Raw genomic sequence first — 23594 nt, 5'->3', positions numbered from 1 at the left:
GGGAGAGGGAGCAGAAGGGGAGGGGAGAGGAATGAGAGGGGGTGGGACTTGGAAACAGATGCTGGCACAGCAGTGCACCATGTTAGCCACCACCCCCTCCCTCATCACAGCCCCTCCCATTCCCTGCCTCTCTGTCGCTCCCTCACTTATTTCTGGTCCCTCTCTTAATCTTTGTCCACTATCTGACCACACAGAGACGCTGGCGAGTGGAGGAGAGTGCTGTCTCTCTGTGTTTTTCCGTTATTATTCTTCAAATCATGGGATAGAAACAACATTTTTTGTCCCAGGGGTTTCTACTCAGAGTTGGACTATGGCTGTGGAGCTCTCGGTACACTTTACCTCCCATCTCCTCAGGGTATTACCAAAGGAATAGTGTGTGTGTATGTATGTGTGTGTGTGTGTGTGTGTGTGTGTGTGTGTGTGTGTGTTTGTGTGCCTATGTGCTTGTGTGTGTGTCCGTCCAGTATGATGTCTGCTTCTGATAGTCTTGAGTCGAGCAGCAGGAGTGGATCATCATGAGAGGGGGTCACCACCAGCGAGGCTGTGGGTGTCAGCACCTGTTCAGAAAACTTCTCAGCAAATGTGGCTGCTGCTTTGTTCGAGTTAGAGGTACGTAGATGCTCTTCAGGAGTACTTTTACTGTAGTTGTTCTCTGACTGTAGAGTACGGTCTTAGTGATTATGATTATTTTTGTTGCTTGTACACAATGTTTCATAATGTTAGGAGATGCACTCGATTGTTACTTATGTATGATACATCAAAGCCAACGGTAGTTTCTCTAAGTCAAAGTAAAATCCAAAGAACCTTTTTTATACGTGTTTATTAATCATTATTATGTTTTCCATTCATTCACCTCCCAACCTCATTGTGCTTGTCATACCGAGAGGGCAGCAGCATATGTAAAGAAGCTTTTGAAAAGCGCTACAGTAATCTGATTTATTATTATAATCATAATTATTATTATTATTAAATGGTCAGAAAACAAATAATGTTGTTGTTTGGACAAAATCGTAGGCTTCCTATTGTGTGTCCTTCATGTTCACATAATTTAAGAAAAAGTGTAGAATAAAATCTAACATGTTGGCTGCATTAGTAGATGCAAAAAAGTATGAAATACACTCCGTATCAGCTGAAAAAGCAAACATTATTACTAACTCTTACATGTACACACCCCTTAACTAGGCCCGCTATACTAATTGTCTTTATTCTTATTGTGAATCCACATTAGCTTCCACAAATTGATTGCTTGTATTCCAGGGCTCCTTATATTATCAACCCAATGTGTGCCCTGTTATTATCTCCACCAGGAGAATCACGCAATAGTTCGGATGTGTGCATGTGTCCATGAGGGAGTGTGCATCTCTTTGTCTGTCCACGGCTAATGTCGCATTCTACTGCAGCAAACTGCATACGATTTTGGGTGGCCAGTTAAGGCTGCATGCTCAAGGACCTCTCATGGTTGTGGTGACTCACACTCTCTCAAAACTCCTTTTCTTGCCTAATACTGCCATTGACTGCCTGCTCACTCCTCATTCACGTCACTTAAACGGTCCCCGGCCGGTAGGGGCCACTAGAGATAACACAGATGAGTGCATCTCCGACCCCCAGCCACTACTCTGTGGTCAGAGACACAGTGGAGGAAAACCGTAGACTGTATGTTTATGGGGAAAACAGTTACATTTATTGTTAGGCAACTAACCGCTAATGGAACTACACACACAGCTGACTGCATCACCGCCACTCAACTGCTGCTCGGCTGCCACTTAAGTGCTGCTCTGTGCCCAGAGACACAGATATTTTGTGCCTTTTTATTGCCTAAACAAACGCTTCAAGTCACATTCAAACGCCCATGAGAAGAAGCTAAGACGCATGCCTGTATGGAGTCGGTGCATAAATCTGCCTAGATGAAAATGAGAGCGTAAGATGTTGTGTTGTGTAAGATGAGCGGGTAAAAAACTTGTCTGATATTCTTGCAGTCTAGATGGAGGGTTAGTCTATTGTGGGTTGGGTTCATTCAATCAAACATTACTGTAGTGGTCATTACAGACACACCTGGTGAACATCTGCACTATAATGAGTGGACCTTTCTAGTGTTGGTTTGTATTTGTTTATTGTGCAGTTACAACATTGTTTGCACTGTTATGATGCACAACAACCACAAAACAGCTACTTTACTGACAGTAGGAAGGATTAGCTGAAACAATGAAGCTCACCAGATTAACTTTGCTAACTAGCCGCTGTAAACAGCAACCTCAGCTCGCAAATAGTGTACTACAGCTGAGCTCATCAATGGCTTTTTTGTCCCCTTACGTTTTGGTTTATCTGTGAGAGAAAATGTGATGTATATATTTGTCATCCAAGAACAAAAGTTAGCAATTGGTAGTTTCATCCATATTTTTTTAGGATTCATTTTTTTTTAAATCTACCATCTATTTAGAAGGATGTGATACAGATATAGCAGAAGCAGCCAGGGATTCATGTCTCAACAAAAGTCAGAGATGGAGTCACATCTGGATCTCTGTAGTGTCTGAATATGCTACTGATCACTGAATCTCTGAAACAAATGAATCAATGAGTCACTTTCCCGACATTTCTCTCCCTGGAAAATTAGGCTTAAAGACACTCATCACACCTACACACACACACACACACACACACACACACACACACACACACACACACACACACACACACACACACACACACACACAGTTAGATATCATATATGGGAAAAAAGAAACAAAATTTATGAGACCCAGAATACAACATCCTCATTATGATCTCTGTCTGCATCACTGACAGTAATTAGATATTATGAAATTAAAGCTTTTCTGTTTTTGTTTATGTGGCCTCCTGCTGTAGTTTCACTCTTTTAACAATAGCTAAAGCATTTGCTGTCAATGTTAACTAGCTAGCACAACTTAGACGTTTTTTAGTTTTTGTGTGTTTGACATTATGAGAAAAGACACATTAAATCAAACAAATCTACAAAATATAAACACATTAATTCCAGGACTTAAGAGTGCTGGTGTGTAAGCTTTCAAGTAGCGCAAGATAGCAAGCTTAATAAGCATTAGCCTGGCTGCTAACATGCTACTTTTACAAATATAACCAATCTCTAATTGGTGGTAAAGCAAAAACATAGTTTGTGACCAACTGATTTGAGGTTGAAGACTTTTTCTACACTCCATTTTATTTATTTAATTAATGTTATATTTTGACTAGACTGTTAACTTTTTTTTTATTACATTAGCTTACATTAGTAAAGACTTTTCTCTTTCATCTCTTTATACCTGTGTAACGTTTGTTACTATTTCCATATTAGATGCATTTTTGACTTCATGTAAAAACAGAGAGTGATTTTCCTAATCTACCCCAACAAAACTGTGACTCTGCTTCAGAGCAAAGGCAGCTGTACGCACACACACTTTTGAACATGCACAGACACACAAAAAGGTCCCATTACTGCCCCGACCCTTAAATCCTCTGTTGTTCCAGTTGCTTGGGGAGTGATTACAGAACAGCTCTTCTCTGAGCTGCATTGCCTCGACAGACTGTGCAAATAGACAAGTTAAATATATAAAAATGAAAACAGTCTTTTTGTGAGACGCCTTGCTTTCTTGCCATTGATGGCAAAGATAAGAACATCTCAGGAACTTTTCTTTGGAATACACATTGCTACGATGATGTGGTGTCAGTATTGCTGTTATACAAGGTGTTTTCTTCCAGTCTGACTCTAAAAAGACCCTTTCTGTCTGTTTGTGAGTTTATGGATGAGTTAACTTTGTGTTTATAGAAAGCCTAGCAGTTATAATCAGGATAGCTGCTCTCCTTTCATCTAATCTGTTTGTCTTTTCTTTCACACTTGTTCTATTCTTGGGGCTGCAGGAATACTTGAGCTGGAGAGCCTTTTCTTTTCTTTTCAAATGTTGTTCTTCTGTGGTTTGGGGCTTTCTCTTCTGTTTTTTTGGCTTTCCAATATCCCACCACCTCCCTTGAAGACTTCCTTCTTATAACCCCTTTATTCTGCAATCTCGCTCATGGAGTGTTTTATTTTATTTGGCTCAATGTCCAACAGCTATTTATAAAGTCAGAGAAAAGCCTCCAGATAAAGTATGTTTGAGGGAACTTGCTTGGAAATCTACTTAAAATTCCTGCCAACAAATCTCACTGTCTTATTACACATACATCACTGAGGCTCAGAAACTGCCATGACTAACAGTCCATTAGTCCTCCAGTGTGTGTGAGGTCATCACTGCCAGTATCTGAAGAAGTAAACATGATGACTAACAAGCACAAAATTGTCCAGTATCCCATTGCACCTACATATACAGAAGGTTAGCTGTAGTCTCAGCCATGTAGCCCTTTTGCATTTGGTGGTTGTTTTGTGGTATATTGTCACTGAACCACAGGAGTGCCTGATCTTTATTTAAACCCAAGACAATTGGACATCCTGTGTCCCTACAGGGGAAGTGTCCAGCAGAGATTCTCCTCTTAGGTAAGGCAAGTTTGTCTGCAGAGCAAAGACATATAGATTAAAACATTAAAATACAATTTAGAAAGAACTAGAATTACTGTCTCATGGTTGTATGCCTCCGTCATCCATTTATGTTACAGTTTACATCCATGTCTGTCCAAAATATCGTCACTTCATAATTTTATTCTATTAGACATTTATGTAAAATTATCATAATTAGCATATGAGGTCTTGAGTTATGGTTACAGTGACCTTTGACCATCAAAAAATACCATCAAACAGCAAGTCACAAACTCACAGAGGTGAGGTTTTACAGTAGTGAAGTAGTAATGTCACAGAGCAGGGACACAGAATAAATGAGTAAAATGTTTCAACCTAATGCTTCATCCACACAATCTTCTCAAGGTGTAAGTGCAAAGAGTGATTGAAGTTGCTTTAATCAAAAAAATGTCATCAACAATAGATCAAGTGATTACTTATATGTGAAAGGGGTTTTCGTGGTGATGAACTCTCAGATAAATATCACCCAAATCTGCTGTCCCCTCAGCTCTACAGAGCGTCTTTCAGCTCATTGTTTGGTTTGGAGATAATTTCCAGCCAAAGCAGATGTTATTAGCAAAAAATGTTATATACCTACTGTACACTTACTCATTCTCGTCTTACCCTAAACTCAAACCTAAACTCTGACCTTAACCAGTCTGCAGTAAGGGGGGATAGAATAGAGAGAGAGAGTTTTTTTTGAGCATCAGACAAAAACAATGAGGGTTGACAACAATGTGCAAGTGAGAAGCCACATCCGCAGCCTGCAGCGCCGTGAGGAAAAAAAGCACGAGTAGATGTCCTGCGATACTGTGAAAACTTTAACTCGGTCAGTTGTCAACATGCAGGATGTATTTGCATGTGATGTGAAGGGACATTAATCATAATCATTCTTGTCATATTTTACCAGTAAATACAATCAACCTAATAATAGCTCAGGTCACAGACTAAAAGCAAAGAACGAAAAGAGTAGACAAACCACAGGCATGGCACTTTATACTTGTATTGATTTCTATACACATATGGCAACCATACTGTATATATAGATGATGAAATGTATCTTCAAGTGCCTGGTGTATCTCAGTTGATGGTACGTACTGAACCATTTTGTGATGCAATAGTGGGAGCCGGCCTGCGGATAGCAGGATGCAGTAGCAGTTAGCAGCAACAAATGTGGTTGGAAGCAGCAATATTTTAAAGTAAATAACACAGAAGTTACATACCAGTGACTGTCAAGTAAACGCTGTTAGCGGTAGCGACTGTATGAATTGGGATAGATATACTTTGTGTAGTTATACAGGGAGATCAGCTGATTAGATCCTGGTTTAACCTTCAGCTTCAATCTGCTTTTTTACATGTAGCCAACCCTTTTCCTGAGTAACTGTGCAGCACTTTTACCTACATATTGAAAGTCCTCTCTTGTGTTTAGGAATGAAACCACTCATTAGTTTAATGTGGAGCAAAGAATGAGTCTTTTATATGTGTGTGTGTGTGTGTGTGTGTGTGTGTGTGTGTGTGTGTGTGTGAATGTGTGGCTTTTTAATTCTATTAATCTATCACTCTGCTGGATTGATAAACTGTGCATCAGCCCTGTTTGGGCATGAGTGGATGCAGACAACATGAAAGAGTCTGATTTGTGTTTTTTGGTGATGACAGCGGTGTAGACTGAGAAGTATTTTCCTTGGCAGTATTCCAACAGGAAGTGAAGCAGTCTATTTAACCCCAAAAATGACTGGGCTTGATTGAAATAACAATCATTTCCTACATGAGCACGTACAGAATATGAAGCACCAACAGTAATATTCTCCCATACGCACACAAATGAAGGCCTGGCAAGTGTAAAGCTTTAGCCATGCTTAGACTTGGTGAAGTGTCATCACCTCAGTAATGCCTGCTGTTGCTGACCATGACCATTTATGGGGTTTATTGGGGGAAGATGTGACTCCTCCAACCGTCTGCTTTAACAGAGAGGGAGACTTCCATTATTTGAATTAGGAAGCAGCACAAATACAGTAAATGTTTTTCCTCTCATCTAATACGTTAATTATTAATATACCCTGTCCATTAGAGAAGCATCATCTTCTCTTTATACACAAAAAGTGCAACAGACAGGATAACTGTCGGAGAAACTGACCCTTTGCTAATGTTTTGTTCTAGTGTGCTGCCTTCTCTTTCCATCTTTGTAGGTGTCTTGTCTGTGCCAACCGGGTTGCCAAGAGAATTAAACCCCACCCAAGCTTTAATCCATCCATCAGTCTGTATGCAGTAGAACATTTGTGTGACACATAAAACCACCACCGTAGAAGTTACACAAATATGCCGCAGTGATATGTTGAAATGGTCACAGAAAATCATTTTACTGAAATTTAAGTTGGACTTTACTCTCCACTATTTACTATTTTCATGGATAGAAAGGTTACACAAGAAGAAAATGTTAAACATCATTTTGATGTTCATAAATCCTGCAGGATGCATTCACAGCATGCATGCTAGCAGGCTGGCTGCTAACACTCCCTGCAGTCTGGATGGTGGTCCAGCTGTTACTCTGTGGGAAAATGACACATTACATAAGTGTCTCAAGCAAACATGACAAGCTGAGTCGCTCAGCTCAGCGGTGATTTGGACGTCACGTTGGCCATTATGCACCATTAAGGGTCAGTTCATAGAAAACGCTGATGTGTTTGTAGAAAAGCCTGCAGAAAGGTGCACTTTTTTATCATTTCAACAGATGGTAAGGTGGTTGATCTTGATAGATAAAACACAAGGAGACCAGATGCCTGTGTTTGTTTGTGGATGATAACATAAAATATGTGTTTATGTGGACATCTGGATGTTTGCACCAACTGATTCTGTTGAATTGGTTCTGTTATGTTCTTACTTGAGTCACAAAGTTGAGGATGTGGTGTCAGAAAGTAATTATGACATTTTATTGTTAATTGTAGGTTGTTGGGCTCTTCAATATTGCATGGACGTCTGGGACAGTACAGAGAGAGTATTTTGGAAGACCAAAGTCTTGGTTTCCATTTTTTAAAGGGGGGACTGGACTTGTGCTCCAATGATCAAACCACTCAGACTCCCTTTAACAGTTTATGCCAGGGTGCTAGAAACGAGGCTTCTACTACTTCTTTTCTTCTTCTTTTTTTATCTCCTTCTCCATATCTCTCTCCATCAATTATTTGCCTTTTTAAAATTTCCTCGATACATTTTTCTATCTTCTACCTTCCTAAACTGGTTGATTATTGTTGCTCTGCGCGACTTTTGACTAGATTAATTTTGAAGATAAGCCAATGGTTCAAACCTTGGTCAAGGACACACACACACACACACACACACACACACACACACACACACACACACACTCTCTCTGACTCTCCTCCCTTCTCTCTTAATCATCCCATTATAGAGATGAGTCTGTGTCTGCATGAAGCACCAGGCGATGAATTAGTTTGATTACAGTCTTATTTGATTTCAACCTACTTTACTGGTCTGCATTGTTTAGTCGGAGGCTAGAGACTTTTGTCTGACATCATATTAACATGATAAATATACAGAACATGTATTTGAATAAAATCATCACAAAAGATCATCACCAATGTCGTGAACAGTGAACTAAATATTAGTGTGCTTGGTGAAGGTTTTGTTGATTGACGTGATATAAAACTGAATTGAATAAGTGCGAAAAAAACCCATTATTTAATATTCTACTGTCAATATGGCGTCTTGTTTAATGGCAGTATCAGGCAGTTTAGACAAATGGATGACCCAGATTTCCACTGGCTTCTTGAAAGCTTGTTATTATGATTACGGCTTAGATAAATGTGCTGACAGGGAATAGTGGCTGCTGGCGAGAGTCCAGGTTGACAAAATGAGCCTCCTGAAAGATTCCATTTTCCTACGATCTGCAGAACAGAGTGAAATGTTAATGTTAGGGTGCTTGATTAAAACAGTGTGGTAGAGGATTATGTACCAGTTTCCATAGTCAAGAGACTTAAAGCTGGACACAAAATCCAGCTGTGTTGTAAAAGGGTGTCAGCTTCAGTGTTGGACCAGCCTGAGTTGTGGATGAGGGCAGTTCAGTGCAGATGTGATGCGTTCAGTTGTGACTTATTCAGGGCATTGTTTTCTTTTTAAATAATCAAAATGCCCAAGGACTAATGTCCTGTTACCTGCATGTCAGTTGATCAACGTTACATGAGGTGCACCTATGCAAAAGCAAATAAAGTGTGTGTCAAAACTATCCATGTTCAGTTATGCTTTATTTAACTGCCTCTTCACTTCAGCATTGTTTCTGATCTTACTAAAAGCACAGCAAATACTTTGAACAGGACAGTGTTGGGCCTTCGTCGATGTCACCACATTTTTTGGTTTAAATACATTTTTTTTTTTCAGAAAATGTCTAACAAATGCACGTAGTCAAGCTGCCTTATATAATCTCCACTTAAACTTATGAGTCCTTCCTCGTGAGAACAGATGTGTTTATAATAATTTTGGACCGGTGGGTACAGTAGCTGCAGCTACTAAAGTTACAGTTAGGGCTTAACACAGGAAATTGACCAACATTTTTGTGCAGAAATCTGTCTGTAGCATCTGACCTGAGAGGATGTACCCCACAATTAGCTGCTGTATGTTAACCCACTCATTTTCCCTCTTTTTCCTTCTCTCTGCAGCAGAGTCCTACTCTGTCGCGGGCAGTACCGGCAGCATCACCCCATCAGTGGGCCCTGTGCCCCACCAGGCCTCAGGCAGCTCCAGCCCCTGCTCACACTCCTCGTCTGGAGGATCACGGCACCCTGTCAGCACTCTCAAGAAATGGCTTACCAATCCCTTCCGCAAGCTGAGCTCTGATGCCAGAAGAGGAGCGGGAAAAGTCGAGAATCAGATGTGCAGGTCAGACAGGAGGCAGCCGCCATCGCTCCTTTCCCATAGTGAAACTCAGCTGAGGCCTCTGGAACCGCCTGACAACAACACCATCCTCCCATCAGGAGATACGGTGAGACTTAACGACAGACGGCTACATTTATACCTCCTGAGTAAATCCATTTGATGTTCTTGTTTGTAATGGTTGTTGTGTTTCTGTTGTACAGGTGTGGACAGACGGTCTGTTGAGTCCTACAGCTCCTCCTACACAGCTGCCCTGTCAGAGCTACTTATCTGACCTCTTGCAAGGCAGAGACACTCAGACTCCAGTAACGTCTCTATTCTACTCTATTCTAGTCCATTCTGTTCTATTCAATGGTCCGTCTGCAGTTGCAGCTCCACCAACCTTTGTCAAGACAGAAATTCAGTGTCTCAAATTAAGATGTATTAGAAAATAAAAAAACTAAAGAACTAGAAAATGAAATCATATGAACAAAAAAATAGACGAGGTAGAACGTTTTTATTTCCATAATTAAAATAGTCTGCGGTGCAAAACGTTAGGGAACATATAGCACGTCACTGCTGCGATGGCATGAAATTAATTTAAATGTAATTACAGTACAAAGTAGTAGAGAGAAACAAAATTAAAAAAAGAATATATAATATATATTTATTTATGACTTAATATATAAATAATGCAAACTATTCAAGTCAGAGGTTCTCTCGCCACTAAATTGTTCTCTCTCAGTTATTGTAATTGTTTCAGAGGAGCCTCTCTCATCATCAGGTACTGCAGGTCTAATGAGTTATTAATGTATAAATTACAGAAACACACTTAAATGTTGAGACAACTCACACTGAAACCATGAATTCTAAACATCAGTGACGTGCGGTGAGGTTCGTGGCTGGTGAGGCACTGACACTACATGAATCAGATTTACAAATATATGAACCCAATAGAGTAGCTTACATCACCATTCAATTGGCAGCTTGCACATTGACTACTGGTTGTTTTTCATATCAGCATTATTTACACACACATAGGTAAGGTACATATTTGATTCCAAAGGGAGCGTGTGCGCCGCGATCTGCCCCACCGACCTGTCCCACCGGGAGCGTTTCAGAAGCGGAGCGCTCGCGGGCGCCACTCGCGAACATCGTGAGATTCCGCGATAATCTGTGTAACAACCACGGATGTATAAAGAGAACAACAAACACATAAAAGGTTACGTGACCTGTCCGACGTTGAACTGCTGTTGATTTGGTCATATTTCCTTGTTTTTTGATACATTTTTAAGCTTGGATATAGAATCTTACATTCTTGTGGTCAAAGCAAAATATAAGAAGAAGAAGAAAAGTGTAGAAGAAGAGCAACGACAGAACAAGCATAAACCCGACCCGTGGGCTCTCGCACGCCCTCTTCTTTGAGGCAGAGTACTGTTTGCCCCTCTGTGCTTTTTCACTGCGGTTTAATGTCAGATCAGCAACACTAAATATGTTCTACACAGACGTGAAATACATTACCTATTCTATGGAAAGAAAGGACATATAATACAAGTGTCTACAAATATTACAGTGGTGACAAACAATGAGAAAGCAAAAGACACGCGCTCACCAGTTTGTGAGGGATTCACAATCTGAGGTGAGGAACAGCTCGTCGCTGCCTCACCTCACGTGTCTCCTCTGTTTGAACAGGACATGCGCTAATTCAGCGATTTTGATTATAAAAATGCTTGAAATGATTGGAATCATACAGAAATTACATTTATAGCACAGATCAGTAGAGAAATATTAATATTTATTTTATTTTAGCATTATTTGTTTTTTACTTGTCACAATGACAGGTGAGGCCTCCCCTGACTGCACGTCCCTGATAAACATGTACATCCCTCTACATCATGTTCAGTTTTATTGGCATGTGAAATACTTCTAATTTGACTCCCACCAATTATGTCAAATGAATAGCACATATTTTCACACTTTACTGCATATTTTATGTGTTCACAAACACGGACACACCCAAGCTTATGGAGCTACTTTTCTGGTAACCCTACACTTGTGAATACTCTTTGTAAGGTCCTGTGGACTGGAATCAATCCTGTGGGCTTTTGTAGTCAGCATCTGGAAGTAATCAACTAGCAAAGCAGTCTGAAACAGTCTGAAACAGGCTGAAACAGGGTCAGGGTTGGGGGGTGAGGAGTGTACTTTCACGACACCCAAGCAGCCAGAGCAATAAAGAGCTATTTAGCCAAGGGTCAATCCAGGGCCGTCAGCCATACGTGAACATAATACTGCCATTTGCTGTTGGACTGGTAAAGGAACAGGTTTACCTCCTCGTCCAGCTCGGCATCAACCTGTAGTTCCTTCCTTTCTCGGGCAGCGAATGGTCCAGTTCCTGTAGCATTGTTTGACATTGTTCTACTTGATAAATGACTGTCTTCACTTTCAGCCTTTCTCAGTTCATTGGTTCTTTGGGACTTCTGTACGGTATATATAACCTATGGAGGCCAGTTAGCTTAGTTTAGAAAAAGGGAACAGCTAGCCTGGCTATGTCCGAAGTAAACCAACGTACCAGGACGTCTAAAGCTCACCAATTTACACACTACTTCTCGTTTGGTTATTAAATACTAAAACTAAAGTTTAAAAATGACAATTAATTCTTAAACAAAGAAAAATAAAACAATTTCTTGCCTGGGAGCAGTAACTTCCTGGAGTCTCCGTCACATAGTCTGACACATAACCCCCTTGTCATTTTTACATGTTGGTTTTTGAAATTTAAAAAAAATGGATGAATAATATGTTAATTCGGGAGCTTAAGAGGTGCAGTTTAGCAGATTTTGTTATGTCTGGACAGAGCCAAGCTAACTGTTTCTCCCAGTGTCCAGTTCTTATGCTAAGCTAGGCTAACTGGATACTGGCTCCAGATATCAATCCTACAGAGATGAGAGCGGTATCGATCCTTTACTCTCACTCCAGTCAATAAGAATATTTCCTAAAATGCGGAACTATTCCTTTCCCAGAGGAGCTAATGGACTATAGCTGATGAGAAATAACTGTAAGAGAGGAGGAAACAATTAGAGCAATAAGCAAGCTCAGCACATTTTTAATTGCGGCTGACTAGTTGATCAGAACCAGAGGGGAGATGGACTTTGAATCAGTCTCAGATGTTTCCCATATGCAGGATGTCTGCTGGGTGAAGACGTGAACAGTCGACTCAGACAGAGCAACAGAGCAAAAAAAGACAGATCCTGAAAATAAACAGAGGGCATATTTGACCTACAAACTGACTCAGCACAAGGATTATCATCTATAGCCCACCGAGTCAGAGCACATGTGGTGAGACTACACTGTGTCAAGAGGATTGCAGTGAAAGTTGATTATACTTTTAGGTAAAGAGAGATATTTGTTATATACAGTAACAACTTTACTTTATGCCCGACCTCATTTATCTGACTGGACAAATTGTGCAAATGTTGCTTGTTATTCACCTTGATCTGTCAGGCCTGACTCTGCTTTTCCAAATTTCTTTGCCCAACAGTCTCCTCAGCTTTAAGGAGAAACATTAAAAAGTGATTACTATTCTCAGGTTACTTGGGATTTGGGGGGTGGCATAACTTTCCAAAAGGGATCATAAAAGGGATCATAAAATTGCTCCACTGATGTGTTCTCCAGGATTAGGACCCTCTCAACTTTATATATTTCTGCAGATATGTGCTGGCTGATTCAGAGGGGGCTGTAGATGAAGCTCAATGATTTTAAGTTTGTGTGCTTGATGCCCAGTGGTCAGACATCACTCCTTCACTCAAGTAAAAGGACCAATACAACAATTTAAGGATGCTCCATTACGAGTGAAAGTCCTGCATTCAAACTCCTCTTTAAGTACAAATACAGAAGTATTATCAGCAAAATATAACTAAAGTATTAAAAGTAAAAGTACATTGTATTCAGAAAAGGGGCCCCTGTGACTAATATATTATTATATGATATGTAAAATAGTATTATATTGGATTGTTCATAATAATGCCTCAATGTGTAAGTAGCATTTTAGTGTCGATCTGGTCGAGGTGTAGCCCAGTGGTTCCCAACCTGGGGGTCTAGCTCCTTCAAAGGGTCACAAGATAAAACCGGTGGGTGTCTCTGCTATACATATTAGTAATCAAGGGCAAATCTATCTTTGGTTAAACTGCTCACAATTTATAGAGATATACATTTTAACATGGGGCCTTAGATAGACACTGCTTTATAAGGTGGTCACAAGGGTCAAAAAGTGTAGGAGCCAAATCATTATTATTAATATTATTAATCATTAACAATTAGTTGTATTTTATAAGCTTAACATGTTTTTTTACTTGAGAAAATGTACCCTCCACTGTGCCTCACATATCGGGATGCCTCTCTGCTTGTCTCCTCTTACATAATATGTTACAGTGATGCTCACTAAAAGCTGTACTGTCTTGTTTGTGTTTTTTAGAGTCAAAGATCCAGCATCAACACTCTCCAAGGGGAAGACGGCTGCCCTGTGACTGATGACTCAGCTAGTCAGTGGTCTGTCACAGTGGACAGCGAAGAGGAGAGAAACATTGCACTAGAGAAGAGCATGTAGGTGTTGACCTCTACATTAAAGGAGTAGTTCGACATTTTGGGAAACACGCTCATTAACCATATTTCCCAAAATGTCGAACATCCTTTACCATGTATAATACATTTCTTGTTTTTATTTTGCCAAAATGTACATTTCTATTTCGCAGTGTCTTTTATTTGCTGTTTTAAAATCTCTCTCTCAGATATGTGCTGACGGAGCTGATAGAGACTGAAAGGTTGTATGTGGAAGATCTTGGGCTCATAGTGCAGGTGTGTCTCTCTTTCAGCTTTTAAATAATCTGCTCATGACATTTATACATAACTGAGATCCCTTCATCAATAACATGCTGCAACAATCACATCTCAAACGAAGAGAGAAGTTATATTTTCCATCTGGAAACCTCTGATTTCATTGGTGACGAATGTGTGTGTGTGTGTGTGTGTGTGTGTGTGTGTGTGTGTGTGTGTGTGTGTGTGTGTGTGTGTGTGTGTGTGTTTGTAGGGCTATATGGGCACTATGGTCAATCAAGGAGTTCCAGAGGACCTGAAAGGGAAAGACAGGATTGTGTTTGGAAACATCCATCAGATCTATGACTGGCATAAGGAGTGAGTCACAGATGCCTCTTCTACACCCCCCCCCCCCGCCCCTCAGTTCTTCTGAATATGAACAATCTCTTACAGTTAACACTTTTTTTTGAGGTCCTCATGTTTCTTGGTGGTTCAACATGTGTCATGTCCCCTGTGGCTGTTTGTTTCCTCTGTGTGTGTGTGTGTGTGTGTGTGTGTGTGTGTGTGTGTGTGTGTGTGTTTTTGACTGGATGACTGTTCCATCCTGACCTTCTCTGCTTCCTGTCACAGATATTTCCTGGGAGAGTTGGAGAAATGTGTGGCTGATCCAGACAGCCTGGCCCAGCTCTTCATCAAACATGTGAGTCTACAGATCAGTGAGTTACAAATGTGGATGACAAGTTTCTTTTTTCCTCGCTCTGCGTGTTTTCAGTTTGGCTGAAGGTCACACAGATCAGAGCTCTGACTGTGTGTGAAGCCTTGGCCCCCCCGCCATCCATATGTGTCTTCGTGTTGCAGATCAGTTTGTCTGCAGGTGCAGCTGCAGAGTGAACAGTTTTATATCATCAGCTCTGCAGATGATATGAAATGAAATATGAAATGTATGAAAATGAGCTGGAATTACAGATTCCAGAGCTCTATAAAAACTACTTACGCACACTGAACTTTGAGAAAGTTACAGTAAGGAATCTTTAACTGGTTATGAAACAATCTCAAATTAATACTGGTGCCTCTATGACCTACTTTGAAAACAAGAGTATAAGTGAAAAGATTGGCTCTCGTTCTAGTTATTCTTAATCTTTGTCATTGGGTCCGATTCACCACGACATCAGACAAAATGATTCACAGACCCAGATCCAGCTTTGGTGCTGCCTTCGACCTGCAGTCGGAGCTCCAGCGGGAGACGGAGAGCTGCGTACCCTTTAGCACCGGCTCCTCCTCCGGTCAGGAGCAGAGCTTTGCCTCGCTGTATTGCTGGGCATAAACACAGATTAACTTCTGAATTGAAAGACACTGATCACATAGATTTAGTGATGTTAAAAACACATTTATTGGCACTGTATATATATATATATATATATATATATATATACGTATATATACATATATACATATATATACATATATACGTATATATATATATATATATATATATATATATATATATATATATACGTATATATGTATATATATGAGTATATAGTCTCGTTACAGCAGAAAAATAAACTACTGGAAAAAAATTGGAAAAACTTTTATGATTTGGCACAGCTTTTCCAGTTTAGCTCCCCTATCTGCTTCACTCAGTGTAGCACACCGAATTAAGCCACAACAATTTAAACCGTTCTTTCTCAGCCACTGGAACTATTTAATGAGGAAAATGTCCTGCACTGTTTTAACAAAATTCCCCGAAAAAATCTTGAGGGGAACGGGAACAATACAAAACTGAGAGAAAACTAAGAGTCAGAGCAGCTCAGAGGCATATTTCTTCCTCTGTCCGTTTGTCACGCTGCACCTCACACACAGATTATTGGGAATATTTACCTCTCTCTCTCTCTCTCTCTCTCTCTCTTGCTCTCTCTCTCTCTCTCTCTCTCTCCCTCTTTCACTCTCTCTCTCTCTCTTTCCCTCTTTCACTCTCTCTCTTAAATTCTTAAATTTCCAGGAACGGCGTCTTCACATGTATGTGGTTTACTGTCAGAACAAACCCAAATCAGAACACATTGTCTCTGAATTCATTGAGACCTACTTTGAGGTGAGTCAACTTTTATACTACAGTCAATTTTACTGGAGCTCTTTAAAAACGTTTTCCTAGTTACTCAGGGCATTTTCTCTCTTTCTATGTCACCTGTCAGTATCTCAGGCAGCTGTTGGGTCACAGGTTGCAGCTCAATGATCTGCTCATCAAACCTGTTCAGAGGATCATGAAGTATCAACTACTGCTGAAGGTTTGCAGTTTAACATGACTGTGTATCTAAATGCATGGCACTGTTTCACAACATTAAAGATTAAAGACAAACTGCTTTATAAGAGCCCTCCCTGGGAATTACAATTATTGATCATGCAGCCACTGTAATAAAGTCTCTTTGCATCACAGTCAGATCCAAGTATCGTTTCCTCCTTTGTTTTTTTTATTATAATGGTATTTTTTTACTTTTGTTTTGAAAATCATTAAAACTCTATGTAAACCTCTCTCTGACTGCCAGGACTTCCTGAAGTACTACCGCAAAGCAGGAAGGGATGTTGAGGAGCTGCAGGTACGAATATATATAGAGTCAGCTGCCAGTTTATCAGGTACACTGAAAGCCAATGCAGTCTAATACAATACAAGTCCCGCAAAAGTAATGTTCAGTTGTTACTGAAATGTTGAACTGTAAATCTCTCTAAAAAGTAAAAAAAAAACAACCATTACAACCTTCATGAAGGTAGGATTTGTTGCTGGTCTGTCATATTAGACTGCATTAGTTTTAGCTGGATGTACCTAATAAAAGAGTAACTGAACGTGTAAAGTACTATTCCGAGTCTGCATATCACAAAATTATGTTTTCATTTACGGATTCTCCTCCATCCTCCATTTCTCTCATCAGAGGGCGGTGGAGGTGATGTGTTTCGTGCCAAAACGCTGTAATGATATGATGAATGTGGGCAGGCTCCAAGGTTTTGAGGTGAGATACTGATTATTTCCTGTCCGTCATCACAGATGAAACACATATCCAGGGTGACTTACAGTGTGTGACAATGCTTGTGACGAACACACTGTTTCAGGGGAAAATCACGGCTCAGGGGAAGCTCCTGCAGCAGGATACCTTCTCTGTCAGCGAGCAGGAAAGCGGCTTCCCGTCCAGAGCGAAGGAGAGGAGGGTCTTCCTGTTTGAGCAGCTGGTCATCTTCAGTGAGCCAATTGATAAGAAGAAGGGCTTCTCTTTGCCAGGGTACACTTTTAAAAACAGCATCAAGGTGCGAGGGACACTGTATTTTATAACATCTTTTAAAACATCACTGTGTTAGTGTTTTTCCTTTATGTTTAACAAGGGTCCTGTGTGCTTCAGGTCAGCTGTTTGGGTGTGGAGGAGCACTCTGAGAATAATCCATTCTGTCTGGTCCTGACCTCCCGTGGGACTGACGGCAGTGTGACACGCTTCATCATGCAGGCATCATCTCCGGAAATACAGCAAGCTTGGCTCGATGACGTGGTCCAGATCTTAGAGAATCAGAGGAACTTCCTTAATGGTTACAGAGCTCAGTGCTTCTTTAATAAATCCACAAATTAAAGAGTTTGGTGCGTTTGAGTAATGTGACATCTCTTCCTGTCCAATGCAGCCCTTCAGTCTCCAATAGAGTACCAACGCAGGGAAAGCAAGTCAAACAGCCTGGGCAGGAACGTAAAGTCTCCAACTGCGTCAGCATCTGGCCTGCGACCTCACTCTTCTGCATCCATGGACCGACGCCAGCAGCCCTGCCTGCTGTCTTACAACACCTCTCTGCCCTCTCTGCATCCACCACACCACAGCCCGGCCTCGAAGGTGGTGAGTGTGCAGCAACACTCTCTTAGAACATATGTGTACATTGAAACATTTCTCCTTCTCTGATATCCTCTTTCTTTGATTTCTCTCTCTCTCTCTCTAGCTCTCTAATCCCTGTGCTGTGACACCTGAAGCAGCTCTGCCTCCACTTCCCTCCCACCAGCAGCTCAGTTTGTGCACAGAGGGGAGACACGCCCGCTGGACGTCCAATGGCCTGTCACCCTCCAGCCAGCACAGCATGCAGGTACATCAGTCTTTCTTCACACAGCGTTGAAAGGTGTATTCAAATTCGTAAGTAGATGTGGTAACATCACCGTTTAAAAGGATGATTCACACAAATTACCTGCTGGTATCTAGCCATGAGGATAGTTAAGAGATATTCATGTTTGGTTGTTGTTGCTCACAATAATGAAAAAAAAAAATATTTTCACAGGCATAATCTTTTTTTCAGAAACAGCCTCTCTGTGATTGTTCGTAATTCACAGCATTTGAAACAGGTTTCAGATTACTTCTTCAGTTCCATTACATTACATTGTTTCTGGCTGTACAGCTTGTTGATGATTTTTTTAAATATACATTTTCAACACTGTGAGCACCAAAAACAAGTTCCATTCTATAGGGGTAAGTTAGAAAATATTTTTTGTTTTACTTGAGAACTAAAATTTTTAATCTTGCTGCAGCGATGTACTCGTGTACTTCAGTACGCCGTGACATTTCTCTTTGATGTGGTTACAAGTGCAACACAGGACATCTCTGCCCTCCAAGACTCAAAAACCAGAAAAGGAAGTGAAATTATGTTTTTCAGCCCGGCTACTCTTAAATTATGCTCAATTAAAAGTATAAGTCATGGATTGTTTTTTGCATGTTACAAATCAAAGCAGTAAAACAGTGAAATATATTATCATATATATATATATATATATATATATATATATATATATATATATATATATATATATATATATATATATATTTTAAGTTTTTACTTTCCATCTCTGTCCGTCCAAATGATTCAATGGTGCAGCTTTGAGGTTTATCAGGTTATGTTAGGATCATTACACACTTTATAACTACCCCGTTAAGAGTTTATTGTGCAGAGTATAAATAACATTAACACTATGTTTTAAATTGGGAGGATCAGATTGAGCTGTTATCTCTATGTCAGCAGCCTGTTTGTTGTCCTGATAACTGATGACGAGCGGAAATTACTCTCGGGTTGCCTTTGTCAAATATCCTGTTGTTGTTTCTGTGTAGATTTACAAACCAGGTCGACCCAAACTGTAGCAGGTGTCATTTAGTCTTTAGTTTTTGGAAAACCCACTGACCTGCTGTTTTATCTTATTCATTCAGACTTCCACCAAGAGGAGGAAACGGTTGTCACATTTTAGATGTGCTTATCTGGCCTGATTTCACAAAGTCGCTCTAGTTATCCGTCTTTGTGTTTCCATCCTGCTTTAGGTTCAGGAGTACAGACAGGTTTCCCATGTACCTAACATCTTTTTATATGGTGTTTATCTCTCTGATTTGTCATGTTTGACATGACATTTTTATGAAACTGTCCCATAATGTTATTTCTGTAAAATCCAATGCCAATTAGGTTTAAGAATAATAGTTAGTTTATCATCTATCATGTCAGAATCTGTGAAGCACACAAATAGACATTTTTGTAACTTAAACTTAACCTTTTTAAAGATTCTATAATGGATATTTTTCCATTAAAAATTGTCTAGTTGTAATGTGAAAGGGGTCAAAGGGACAAACCCACAGTGAGTTTTCACCTCACACAGTTTAATTCAGCTCTGTGGAGCTTTTTGGTGTTTCTCAGTTCATTATTTTGGTTTTACACCCGTCACTTTACTGTTTTGGTTCACTCTTACCGCTCTAGTCAGCATAGTTTCAAGCAACGACAGGCGGCTTCATTGAAAAACCTCTTAAAAGCCACTGTTTGCTGCTTGCTTAGCACCAAACAACAGACACAGTTAACATTACATTACAGTCATTCAGCAGACACTTTCATCCAAAGCGACTTACAATAAGTGTATTCAACATAGGTATTCAAGAGAACTACTAGTCACCAGAAGTCATAAGTGCATCTCCTTTTTTAAACAAGCATCTAAGAGCATGAAGCAGAGCAAACGACTAACTGGTGAACATAGTGAAGTATTTAGCAGCTAAACAGTCAGATATTTCCCTCAGGAGTTGGTGGAGATCAATCAAACGGAGCTAAAAGAGAGTTAAAATTGGATTAACATTTGTCAGGTGGACAGAAACACAACTCCAAATGAATGACAATGTTGCTCCGTAGCTGCTGAATGTATAAATATAAATGTTTGGAACATGTTGGCTGTAATAACTTTGATAATAATATGTCAATGTGTTGACAACTTGTTCTGCATTCCCCAAGTGGCAAAACAAAATCAATTAACAAAGTTTTACAAATATTTTTACGAAAATGTATGACATTCCATTGATGACTTTAAAATGATGAACATATTATTATGAAATGTTTGTCATGAGTACAGTCATTTACCACATACCTTGTAAAACCTGGTTTAGCAACAGAGAGTGAATAATTCAGTATCTTCTTTTAACCCTGTATAAATATCTTTAGATGAGAAATTAGTATAATGTGTAGATATCCAAGTGTACACTGCAACGATTCAGTTACTGACAGACTGGGTTTGTATAAAGTTAAATGTTTACAGCGTATAGTTGATACATTTACTGGCTATATCAGGGTGATGTGACTAACTCCATAGACCTCAACTTGTACCTCGTTGTTTTGTCCTCTGGTGGTTCAGCAAATATAAACATTTTATCTGACCATTTGGCTCTTGTACTTCAAATTAATTTTGTTAATACACAAAGTAATATAGGGCATTTTATTTCCATTTAAGCCAAAAAAAAGACAGAATGTTGATTTTCTAATCAGTGTTTTCCTAACAAGGTGCTGTGTGTCATTACCATTAACTGTTCAAAGAAGTTAAATATTTTTGTAACACTGGTAATATAAAGTAAGAATGTTTTTCAACTATTTGAAGTAGCACATTTGAACCACACAATTATTTAAAAAAATGTAATCGCTTTTGTCCTCTCAGGGTGTGACTGCCAGTTTCCAGGCGACCGCATTAGATGAGGGTGCACATCGACCAAACAATCTGGATCAGCTGAAGGAGAGCGAGCAGTAATGATCTGCAAATTAACTCACTTTATCTTTATGCAGGAGTGCCTCGACTGAGTCAGAGTGCTCCGTCAGCATTGTTTGTTTCACTTCTGTCACCTCATCAAGGTCTCAGTGTCTCCAATGTTCACATTTTATCCTAGATTTCCCTCCAACATTCCTTCAAATACCACCATGGTTTAGGCTAACCTGGATTTAATACTTGTAATCATATTAGTTTGACTGTGTGTGTTAACTCTGAACATATTCACGTCTACAGATGGTGATGACAGATGAGATGAAATGTGTGAAAATATGCTTTTGAAGCAGCACAGAGACTGAACTTCATATTGTATATGTATATATTTCTTACTTTTTCCATTCAAAATTCATGGATGGATATTTTTGTAATGCTTAATATTTTCATACTTCCATCTTATTCCCCCAGAGGACTCTGATCTGAAATCCCTTTCATGCTATGTGTATCAAAAGTGACAGCAGATTCTAGCTTCACTGTGGGCTCTGAATCCACACGAGTTTTGTATGTCTGTGCGTTCCCTGCAGATTAGCTAATAGCCATGTTTTTCGTTTGGTGGGCTATTTTAACCCCGTCATTGTTAGACTGTTATCTGAACAAAACACATTAGCAAACTCACACAAAGCTCACGTCCTAATGAAGCAGACAGAGGATAAAGGGAACATAGATAAAACAGAGGTGTTCACCTGTCACTGTCATCTTGAATGTAAATAATCTCATGTGGGATCATATCATTAAAACTCTTTGACTTTTGGTGTCTTGAATACATAACAAAGAATTAAAAAGGAATGCTGTTCAGTTCTGGTCTTTATCATTTTCCTAAAATACTTCAAAAATCTTTCAGAGCAACTGTATGTTGCAGCACAAAACACTTCCATGGAGGGATGAGACAGCAGACCCCCAGGCCTCCTTCAAGGGAGCAAAACACCCAGACTGTGGTTGTTTTGTTTTTCTTGGTAGTTGTTTCGTGTTTCTTTGTAGTAATTTAGCATGTCTTGTTAGTTGTCGTCCGTCTTCCTGTAATTGTTGTGCAACATTTTACATCTTTTGAGTTGTTTTTTATTTTGTTTGTGGTCATATTTTGTCTCTAAGTGACCATTTTCCAGTTCTTCGTAATTGATTAGCATGTCTTTGTGGTCATTTTGTGTCTCTTTGTGGTTGTTGTGCATCTCTTTGCGTGTCTTGGTAGGCGTTTTGCATCTTTTTGTAGTCGTGCAACATGTTGCGTCTTGTGTTTTGCATCTTGTTGTAGTCATTCAGAATCTCTTTGTGGTCACTTTTGTCTTTTAAACAAGTAGATTCTCCTTAAACCACAATTCCACGATGCTTCAGTAAGGAGATTGCAGCCTGCTCATCTCTTTTTCTGTAATTTAATGTCGGTCCTATAAATCAATTTTCTTACCATAGTCTGTCAGAGGCCCCTGTTAGCACCCACCATACCTTATTATGATATAAAAGGTATCTTTATGGCTTTCTTTGCCTCAAGTTATATTTAAACAGTAGATTTTTCTATTTTGAAAAGTGTGTTTTATTTGAAGCAAAATGAGATTAGAGAGATTAGATTATAAAATGCATTGCAAAAGAACTTTAACAGTGAACATGTTGGTGTACAGCACCCTTTGCTGGAATTGATGAAGCACATTGTCAATTTGATATTCCATAATTGATTAATATCAGATTTTACATAATGAATATTGGTATTTATAGAGCGATTTATTGAAATGGCCGTGCTTGAACAAGTTACCGTAAAGTTCCTGTTTGTATCCTCAGTTTGGCTGATGGTATCGTGGTCCCATGTTCCCTGCAACACACACTGCATGATAGGTGATAGGTTGATTGTGCCAACAGCCATGTGATTGTATGACACATCATGTCCCAAACTGTTCATTTACACTGTGCTTTAGTGCAGTGCGTGGTTGTGGACTCATACTTTGTATTTACTGCACGTGCGCCTCCTACATCTTATACATCTCTACTCACTTATACATTTAGCATGTGTTGCCTTCTGTGCGCTGCTCAACATTAATACTATGTAGGCCTAGTTCTTGTAAATAAGCTGTAAATTAAATTAATATTTTTTATATTATACAGCATATCAAGGAGTTTCATGGTGACTCCGTGGTCACAGCTGTCGTCTCACTGCAAATATAACCTGCACTTGCTTTAGTTGCCGTTATTCCTGGAGTCTCATAATAATGACTGTAACATAGTGAACCAGTGTGACAGATTATATGAACCCAAGATTAATGATGCAGGTGTCAACTATTGCATTTGACAACAACAAAAACAAGGTACTGAATTCACACAGTCGACGTGGAATATAAATTGAGTCCTGTGAAGAAGTCACAGTCCAAC

At 39.6% G+C, this 23594-nt stretch overlaps 1 protein-coding gene across 2 annotated transcripts; it reads left to right on the top strand.

Annotated features, from left to right (window-relative positions):
• The first annotated feature begins 204 nt into the window (after positions 1-204).
• arhgef25b (Rho guanine nucleotide exchange factor (GEF) 25b) lies at positions 205-22037 on the top strand. 2 transcript variants are annotated; one of them, XM_068720544.1, is made up of 16 exons: positions 205-609; positions 9187-9506; positions 9601-9702; positions 13845-13972; positions 14158-14224; positions 14457-14560; positions 14813-14882; positions 16185-16274; positions 16375-16467; positions 16726-16776; positions 17107-17184; positions 17285-17476; positions 17569-17749; positions 17840-18045; positions 18146-18286; positions 21141-22037. In XM_068720544.1, exons 1-16 carry the CDS (start codon positions 516-518, stop codon positions 21228-21230), a joined length of 2007 nt encoding a protein of 668 aa, XP_068576645.1. In that variant the 5' UTR covers positions 205-515; the 3' UTR covers positions 21231-22037. The 2 variants fall into 2 exon arrangements, with proteins under 2 accessions (XP_068576645.1, XP_068576644.1); XM_068720543.1 differs by having other exon boundaries at positions 9184-9506.
• Positions 22038-23594: the final 1557 nt, after the last annotated feature.

Source organism: Cebidichthys violaceus, unplaced genomic scaffold, assembly GCF_023349555.1.
Source record: "Cebidichthys violaceus isolate CVI_PGR_0920_01 unplaced genomic scaffold, fCebVio1.0.p SCAF_25, whole genome shotgun sequence".
Taxonomy (NCBI): Eukaryota; Metazoa; Chordata; class Actinopteri; order Perciformes; family Stichaeidae; genus Cebidichthys; species Cebidichthys violaceus.
This window is presented reverse-complemented; position numbering and strand designations above follow the sequence as displayed.